The 9653-nt window shown below is 35.5% G+C and overlaps 2 protein-coding genes and 1 pseudogene across 2 annotated transcripts in view; all 3 read left to right on the top strand.

Moving 5' to 3' along the window:
• LOC101294801 overlaps window positions 1–1053 on the top strand; it is a 2352-nt pseudogene extending 1299 nt beyond the window's left edge.
• Window positions 1054–5288: 4235 nt separating this feature from the next.
• LOC101294512 (palmitoyl-monogalactosyldiacylglycerol delta-7 desaturase, chloroplastic-like) lies at window positions 5289–6697 on the top strand. The gene is made up of 5 exons (XM_004289105.1): window positions 5289–5573; window positions 5672–5812; window positions 5915–6058; window positions 6160–6266; window positions 6361–6697. The coding sequence occupies exons 1-5, from the start codon at window positions 5289–5291 to the stop codon at window positions 6605–6607; spliced, it is 924 nt and encodes a 307-aa protein (XP_004289153.1). The 3' UTR covers window positions 6608–6697.
• Window positions 6698–8716: 2019 nt separating this feature from the next.
• The window catches only part of LOC101294219 (palmitoyl-monogalactosyldiacylglycerol delta-7 desaturase, chloroplastic-like), a 2103-nt gene continuing 1166 nt past the window's right edge, over window positions 8717–9653 (top strand). Inside the window, exons 1-3 of the mRNA XM_004289104.1 lie at window positions 8717–9085; window positions 9184–9324; window positions 9427–9565. Coding sequence (XP_004289152.1) covers window positions 8801–9085; window positions 9184–9324; window positions 9427–9565 — 565 coding nt within the window. The 5' untranslated portion in view covers window positions 8717–8800. The remainder of the gene's footprint in view (window positions 9086–9183; window positions 9325–9426; window positions 9566–9653) is intronic.

Raw genomic sequence — 9653 nt, 5'->3', positions numbered from 1 at the left:
CCTATTGTGCCGTTCATTNACTTCAGGTTCATCATATATTCTCTAGCTTTCATTCTTTTTCACTTTTAGTTACTACAATCTTCATTTACAAAGTTTTGTAAGTTGGTTTTTGGTGTTTATATTACAGGGAAGTCCATTAGAATGGGTTAGCTCGCACAGGAGTCATCACCAGTTTACAGACACGCCGAGTGACCCTCATACTCCTCTTAAGGGTTTCTGGTTTAGTCATATTGGCGGGATTTTTGATTTTCGTAAACGTTTTGGGAGTGTACGTAGAAATCTCATGTTCTCCTCACTTGATTAATTACATGCATAATTTTTTTGTTGAATTAACACGTACTTATTGTTAATTAAATTTGAAATTGTGCAGTATGATGGAAAACTATACAATGTTGGAGATTTGAAGAAACAAAGCTTCTATAGGTTTCTTCATTACACTTACCCTTTTCACTGTATTGCTTGTGGAGTTGTGTTCTATCGCATAGGAGGAATACCTAATTAAGTTTGGGCACTGGTAATTAAACTTCTCTTATATACATTTGCTAATATCTAAATGCATCGTCCTTTCTATTAACAAATCCGTAACTATGTTTAATTCTTTTGATTATTTGTAGGCTGTGAGAACAAAATTTGTTCTCCATATAACACTTTCGATAAATTCGATCTGCCACATATGGCGAAACCAAGTATGGGATACTGGTTTGTCCAAAAACAACTGGTATACGCACTTGATATGATTACAAAGTGTATATATATAGTTTCTATTTCTCTACATGTAATGAAATCTAATTATGAATTGTGTGGTTTAGGTTGTTTGGATTGCTAGCTCATGGAGAAGGTTGGCATAATAATCACCATGCTTTTGAGTACTCAGCTCGACATGGTTTCGAATGGTGGCAAATCGATATTACTTGGTATTTGATAAGGTTTCTTGAAATGGTTTGTTTGGCAACTGACGTTAAACTCCCGACTGAGCTTCAGAAAAACCGAATAGCTTTATCAAACAAAATCAGTAGCATGGAGGAGGGAAGGTTCGAAACCAAAGTGAAATGATTCAAGGGAGACCTAAGCGTGTATGAGTACTACATATATCTATTTTCTGTATTCCAACATTGCTTTTGTTTCTGTGTTGAACCATATAAGTTCAACATGATTTTATCAATATAAGATCGAGTTTATCTTTCTCATGGATTCAGTAAGCTCGCATTGTTTTTTTTTTTTTTTTTTTTTTTTTCTTGATCAAACTCATTCAAGTCAATTCCAGCTACCTAGTAACCAGTAATCTAGAGTTACCGCTGCTTAAGGGTTGTATCACTCCTCCGTATCTTCATTCTTCTGTGTCCTTCGGACCCATCAGACATACCATACCAAATCAAGAACCAAAATAAATATCGTGATAGATAGTCACCTAATTTACACTGTGAGCATGCACGCAACCACATGTACGTTATTATTGCTCAAAGCCTGATAGCCCCAGTCCGCAATAACTAGCTATATGTTAAGTTATTATGCTAGAATTGTATCGATTGGTGTTGTCAAAAATGAATGACTAGCTGAAATCCGCTCTTCAATCATACAAGAATCCAATAGAAACTCATCAACATCATGTACTCTGTAGAAAGTTAATCATAATGCAGCGGTGATAATTAATAATGTTGTATTTTGCTTAAATAATCACGTGTATTCACTCATTAGCCGTTTGGTATACCGACGTTATTCTATCATCTTTATTGGCATTGTGTCAGTTTTAGAGTCTCCATGATCGCTGTGACCAATTTTCCAGTCTCATACGTACTGGAGAGTTCATAGATCCCTTATCCGACACTAGAAGATAGGTTCATATATATATGATGGTATAACATTGATTTTATTGTTACATTCTACTAGTAAATTATTTTTTCCTTAAATTAATTATTTTCAGTTAATATATAAGAAAAATACCATATAAATTACAAAGAAAACCTCCTAGAGTCCTAGAACAACTTTAGATATGAAAATCATAGTTAAAAGCTATGTTGCACGAACACTTCACACCTCTGGAGTGTCGGAGTGTCCGACACGCCTGACACGGCGACACACCTCCGACACGGCCCGACACGTGTCCAACACGCCACCTCAACCTCCGACACATCACGTCATCAATTTTTAATATATATATAGGCTTTCTTGGTTAAGGAGGTCTTTATTTATTCTTACTGTGCGGATTTCCGCTTTACACTTACTTTTTAATCGAATTTTCACATCTCGTATAAATCATCTCTGCAAAATTTCAGCTAATTTGGTTATCATTAAGGCACTCAAATTCGATTAAACCAATGGATGAACATAATTTTGTCGAACTCAAACCGTTCATGTTTATAACAGTTTATAAAGAGATGTTTAGATGAATTATGGAATGATTGAAATTTTCTTGTCTATTAGGTGTTAGAGGGTTGTTGTGTTATTAAGTTGATGTCTAATTTTTTTACAACATATATCGGAACTAGTCATTTGATTCTCTTTAATAACTTCCATTTAATTCTCTTTAATGTTATTTTAATATGCTTATGCAATGTGTTGAATTTAGACAAAAAAGAAGAAAAAAAAGATTGAATTTAGAACATAATTTTGGCAATGTAATGAACTTATTTCATATTTTAGTATATTTTTTATGTATTAAAAATACATAAATATATTATTCAATTTGCGGTGTACAAGCCATGTCGATACTATGTAAAAGATGTCATCCAACTTTGTCCAAGGTGTAATCAAGGAGATCGGAGGATTGAGAAGAAATTTGACTACTAGTGTTTAAAAAATTATGGATCGAGCATGAGAATACTCAATTTAAAGTTTCCAACACATCTAGCTAGTTTTTTTGCCAGCTTTAAGTTATTTTAAAATGGTGATTCGACAAACTATACAATTTAAAACCTGGTACAAGTAAGGTTTGAAAATTCACTGGCGCTTTCAGGATGAAGCGCAGACTTAAAACGTCTAAAAGCCGCCTAGGCAACCTTGTTTTAGAACACTGCTGTTGTCAAATTTTAAAAACTTCGCAAGTGCACGAATCGTTTGTAGTATAGCTTATATGCAAATACGAGGTCGTTCCAACTAGGGATAGATAACTAACTTTCAACTCTAACTAATGACCAAATTACTCTAACGACTAACAAGAAAACAAGAAGATATTTTTGTGATTTTTGTATACAATAAGAAAAGAGTAAATCAAGCAAATTGAGAATGTCACACAAGATAATTGAGAAAATGTTTTGAAAAGTTGTAAAACAATGATGGATGAATGCTAGGGCTTCTAACTTCACTGTCACAATCATATATATTTGAGTTCCTAGTCTTCCGATTACTAACTACTAAACCGGTGTTGAAAAACCAGTCATATAAGTCTTATGGCAGAGTACTTATACACATAAGTTCTCCAAGACATGAATACTACCTTATGGTAGAGTATAATATCCAACTATTCTTAGAAGTATGACATCTAATCTCTAAGGGTCAATGAAGTTCGACGACAACAAAAAGACTCGCACAAACCAATAAAACATGGCATCTATCTTATCAATCTATGGTTTTTAATCACAAGAAGCATTCAAGATTCAGCATGGGCATCTACCTACTCTTGCATCAGATAGCTTAAAACAAAACCTTAAAGGTCGCAAGTCTCTAGTATTTTAAAATAAGCAACAATTCTTATAGAGATTAAAAACTCAATCCAATAAATAAGTAATCATCCAACTGAAAACATCAAATAGTCATGCTAATAATCCATTATGACCCTAACAAAAGATTTAGCTACTAAGAGTCATAACAAACATGATGATAACAATGAAAAACATAAAAAGGCTAAAAGGGAAAAAGAATGAAAGGTTGGTGATGATGGCAGCTTCCAAATATGTCATGTGTCCCCGGAAGCCCCTTCTCTATGAAATTCGTGCTCTTTATATAGGGGAGATTTCTTGCTCATCTTTGGCTTCAAGTTTCTTTGTAAGACTTGGATTCAGACTCCATTATTGATATGGAATGAGAAAACCTTGAGATATCTATTATAGAACTAGGAATACATTTACTCCTTGAATCTTCATCTGCATTATTGTCCTTGAAGCATAAGAGTTGATGATCTTGTGCCATGGAACTTAAGTTCTCCACAAATGCTTGCAAATCCGAGCAGATTTTCTGATCTGACCTATCTTCATTCAAACTATCATAACTCGGTCTAGAAGTATCGAAATTGAGATCCGTAAACTTCTACAAAAAGTAGACATATGTAGCTTTCCAATGATATAAGGCTCATAGTCTGATTTGATCTGAGTAATTCCCGGTAATTCGGAGAAGTTTGGATGTTCTGCATAGGCGGATTCTGAGACTTAGGATTGCAGTGGCCTTTCAATCCTTATTTGCGCATTTTAGCTCATTTTCTTCTCTCTACGACACAAACCTACAAAAACAATAAAATAATGTAAATAATTTATAAAGAAGAGAACTAAACACAACTCTCAAACATAAGAGGCTTAGAAATATAGGATAATATGAGCAGATCAACTGCATATATATAGTCAATGTTTGAAAATTCACTAAACGCTACCATGAGCGTGTATTTTGTCTGTTTTAAGCCGTGTATGTTGCTATTGCGTGAATAGTGCAAAACACAGACATAAAAGAAAACAAGTTAGACAACGTGGTCAATAAGGTGATTGATGACTAGTGACCAGTATTAGGAGTGAACAATTTTCTAGAAAGTCTATTGTTGTATGCTAGTTAGCTCATGTTACTGGTAGACTTAACTCATGTTACTAGTAGACTTTGCATCTTATGAAGAATAATTTTTCAGAAAGTCTATTTTTTAATGTCAGTTTGCTCATGTTACTGGTAGACTTAACTCATGATACTAGTAGACTTTGAACTGAATTGAATTAGAATATTCACCTACTATGTGAGAGGAGTGAGAAGATTGAGCATATAAGAAGAATTAGTTTCTTGCAACGAGATCAATTTTGATAAGAAAATGACATATCGATAAGATGAGAGAGAGAGATCGACTAAACAAAAGTATTCAAATTGTTTGAGTTAGAGAGAGAGAGAGAGAGAGAGAGAGAGAGAGAGAGAGAGAGAGAGAGAGAGAGAGAGAGAGTAGTAGAGTAGAAGAAGTAAGTATAGTAGTAGTATATATGTGTATATATATATATATATATATATATATATATGTGTGTGCAAACAGTGATACTTCTACACACAACTACAGAAGAGAGAAGCTAGCAAAGCAGTTTTGATAATATAAGCTTAGCTTAAAGAAGATGGCAGGGCTACCTTGGGTGGTGCAGAAGCCGATATATTTTCTGGGCAGGCAATGGAATGGCGTCGACATCGCTAGTGTCATCACCCTTTCTGTTGTTCATCTCATTGCTCTTCTCGCACCATTTTACTTCACCTGGTCTGCGTTTTGGTTGGGTGTAGCCCTTTACTTTGTCACCGGTGTGGGAGTAACTCTATCTTTCCATAGAAATCTCGCCCACAAAAGCTTCAAGCTTCCCAAATGGCTGGAATACTTCTTCGCCTATTGTGCCGTTCATTCACTTCAGGTTCATCATATATTCTCTAGCTTTCATTCTTTTCACTTTTAGTTACTACAATCTTCATTACAAAGTTTTGAAGTTGGTTTTTGGTGTTTATATTACAGGGAAGTCCATTAGAATGGGTTAGCTCGCACAGGAGTCATCACCAGTTTACAGACACGCCGAGTGACCCTCATACTCCTCTTAAGGGTTTCTGGTTTAGTCATATTGGCTGGATTTTTGATTTTCGTAAACGTTTTGGGAGTGTACGTAGAAATCTCATGTTCTCCTCACTTGATTAATTACATGCCTAATTTTGTTGTTGAATTAACACGTACTTATTGTTAATTAAATTTGAAATTGTGCAGTATGATGGAAAACTATACAATGTTGGAGATTTGAAGAAACAAAGCTTCTATAGGTTTCTTCATTACACTTACCCTTTTCACTGTATTGCTTGTGGAGTTGTGTTCTATTGCATAGGAGGAATGCCTTATTTAGTTTGGGCACTGGTAATTAAACTTCTCTTATATACATTTGCTAATATCTAAATGCATCGTCCTTTCTATTTAACAAATCCGTAACTATGTTTAATTCTTTTGATTATTTGTAGGCTGTGAGAACAATATTTGTTCTCCATATAACACTTTCGATAAATTCGATCTGCCACATATGGGGAAACCAAGTATGGGATACTGGTGATCTGTCCAAAAACAACTGGTATACGCACTTGATATGATTACAAATCGTATATATATATAGTTTCTGTTTCTCTACATGTAATGAAATCTAATTATGAAATTGTGTGGTTTAGGTTGTTTGGATTGCTAGCTCATGGAGAAGGTTGGCATAATAATCACCATGCTTTTGAGTACTCAGCTCAACATGGTTTCGAATGGTGGCAAATCGATATTACTTGGTATTTGATAAGGTTTCTTAAAATGGTTGGTTTGGCAACTGACGTTAAACTCCCGACTGAGCTTCAGAAAAACCGAAAAGCTTTATCAAACAAAGTCAGTAGCATGGAGCAGGAGGGAAGGTTCGAAACCAAAGTGAAATGATTCAAGGGAGACCTAAGCGTGTATGAGTACTACATATATCTATTTTCTGTATTCCAACATTGCTTTTGTTTCTGTGTTGAACCATATAAGTTCAACATGATTTTATCAATATAAGATCGAGTTTATCTTTCTCACGGATTCAGTAAGATCGCATTGATTTTTTTTTTTTTCTGATCAAACTCATTCAAGTCAATTCCAGCTACCTAGTAACTGGACATCTTCTAAGTAATCTAGAGTCATCGCTGCTTAAGGGTTGCATGACTCCTTCGTATCTCATTCTTCTGTGTCCTTCGGACCAATGCCATCAGACATACCATACCCAATCAAGAACCAAAATAAATATCGTGATACAATAGTCACCTAATTAACACTGTGAGCATGCTCGCAACCACATGTAGTCATGTACATTATTATTGCTCAAAGCCTGATAGCCCCAGTCCGCAATAACTAGCTATTAAGTTTTCTTATGCTAGAAATGTATCGATTGGTGTTGTCAAAAATGAATGACTAGCTGAACTCCGCTCTTCAATCATACAAGAATCCAATAGAAACTCATCAACATCATGTAGTCTGTAGAAAGTTAATCATAATGCACCGGTGATAATTAATAATGTCGTATTTCACTTAAATAATCATGTGTATTCACTCATCACGAGGGCGGAGTTGAATATTTGTGCACATGTACTGTTGAGATATCAATCCCACACTGTTAAGATATCAATCCCACATTGGAAATATGAGACCTTATCTGTGGGTTTATAAGGGTTTGAGCCGACTTCATCCATTACCAATTGGTTTTAGATGTGAACCCTAGACTACTTTATCATGGTATCAGAGTGGGTTACCCACGTCCACGTGTGAAGCCTAATGGCCACACAAACACCACATCACCCAAATAGTTGTCCACGTGTATGACTTGAAGATTCGCCACACATGCGTGCGGGGGCGTGTTGAGATATAAATCCCACATTGGGAATATGAGACCTTACATGTAGGTTTATAAGGGTTTAGGCCACTTCGTCTACTTCATCCTTCGTGTGTTTGCAGCCATTAGCCATTTGTTATCCTGGCGTTATTCTACCATCTTTATTGGCATTGTGTCGGTTTTAGAGTCTCCATGATCGCTATGACCAATTTTCTAGTCTCTTACGTACTGGAGAGTTCATAGCTCTGTTGTCCGACACTAGAAGATAGGTTCATACATGATGGTATGACATTGATTTTATTGTTACATTATACTAGTAAAATTTTCTTTAAATAAATTACTTTCATATATAACAAAAATACCATATAAATATAAGAAATTCTCCAAGGACAACTTAAGCTATGAAAATCATAGTTAAAAGTAGGCAACACTGAAAGATTAAGCCTATGAACCCTGTCATCAATAATAGTTGAGTGACCAAGATTTGCAAGAGCAAGAAAGTTTACCATGTCCAACTTCTTCATAAAATCTTTACCCCTCGCACGTTGAACTTTACCACGCCTAATGTTCTTCATGAAATCTTCGCTCAGTCCACCCACCATAACTTTAATCCACTTCTTTTTTTTCCAAACGAATTTTATATAATAAAAACTTTGAGGACAAATTCGAAGAAACTTTCTGGAGCTGAAGCCAAATATAAGTGTACAGAAATTAACAAACTAACATGCATGAGGTTCTAATAGTCAACTGCAGTTTGGAGTCTCGGTCGTGCCTGCACTTCCATAACAGCTCCATAGTTTCTTTGCCTCTTGCTTTACACAAATAATCCTTCCAGACGTGGGTTAGATTATCAGATTAGGTATATATATTCACCTACTAGACATGAACAATAAGTGACCCTCTGCTTTTCACATGCATGTCGATCATGAACCACTCCCTTTTGGACCATTCTACCTTCTCTTGTTTATGATCCAAGCAACCATGTGGTTAAGATATCTATATCTTAAGACACACAAGTATTTGTCTTCAGGTAAATAGCCAGGCATAGTTATTGCATCGTTACATCGGTAGGTTGCCTGCAGAACATGAGGAAGTAAATGCAAGTCCAATATCTCAATCTAACAAGCAACTCCCATAACTAGCTTCCCCCTTCATATGTATATTGTATTTGTGTATATATATGTGCAAACACTGATACTTCTACACACAACTACAGAAGAGAGAAGCTAGCAAAGCAGCTTTGATAATATAAGCTTAGCTTAAAGAAGATGGCAAGGCTACTTTGGGTGGTGCAGAAGCCTGTATATTTTCTGGGGAGACAATGGAATGGCGTCGACATCGCTAGTGTCATCACCCTTTCTGTTGTTCATCTCATTGCTCTTCTCGCACCATTTTACTTCACCTGGTCTGCGTTTTGGTTGGGTGTAGCCCTTTACTTTGTCACCGGTGTGGGAATAACTCTATCTTTCCATAGAAATCTCGCCCACAAAAGCTTCAAGCTTCCCAAATGGCTGGAATACTTCTTCGCCTATTGTGCCGTTCATTCACTTCAGGTTCATCATATATTCTCTAGCTTTCATTCTTTACACTTTTAGTTACTACAATCTTCATTACAAAGTTTTGAAGTTGGATTTTGGTGTTTATATTACAGGGAAGTCCATTAGAATGGGTTAGCTCGCACAGGAGTCATCACCAGTTTACAGACACGCCGAGTGACCCTCATACTCCTCTTAAGGGTTTCTGGTTTAGTCATATTGGCTGGATTTTTGATTTTCGTAAACGTTTTGGGAGTGTACGTAGAAATCTCATGTTCTCCTCACTTGATTAATTACATGCATAATTTTGTTGTTGAATTAACACATACTTATTGTTAATTAAATTTGAAATTGTGCAGTATGATGGAAAACTATACAATGTTGGAGATTTGAAGAAACAAAGCTTCTATAAGTTTCTTCATTACACTTACCCTTATCACTGTATTGCTTGTGGAGTTGTGCTCTATCTCATAGGAGGAATGCCTTATTTAGTTTGGGCACTGGTAATTAAACTTCTCTTATATACATTTGCTAATATCTAAATGCATCGTCCTTTCTATTTAACAAATCCGTAACTATGTTTAAT

Source organism: Fragaria vesca, linkage group LG1 (assembly GCF_000184155.1).
Source record: "Fragaria vesca subsp. vesca linkage group LG1, FraVesHawaii_1.0, whole genome shotgun sequence".
Lineage (NCBI taxonomy): Eukaryota > Viridiplantae > Streptophyta > Magnoliopsida > Rosales > Rosaceae > Fragaria > Fragaria vesca.
Note: the sequence above shows the minus strand (reverse complement) of the source record. Positions and strands in the feature narration are given on the sequence as shown.

What these genes read in the sequence shown, in the direction of transcription:
- LOC101294512 (XM_004289105.1), top strand. Translation starts at nt 5,289, where the DNA reads ATGGCAGGGCTACCTTGGGTGGTGCAGAAGCCGATATATTTTCTGGGC. An exon ending in TTCGTAAACGTTTTGGGAGT is followed by an intron (nt 5,813 to 5,914) that starts GTACGTAGAAAT and finishes GAAATTGTGCAG; the next exon opens with TATGATGGAAAACTATACAA. An exon ending in CTTATTTAGTTTGGGCACTG is followed by an intron (nt 6,059 to 6,159) that starts GTAATTAAACTT and finishes GATTATTTGTAG; the next exon opens with GCTGTGAGAACAATATTTGT.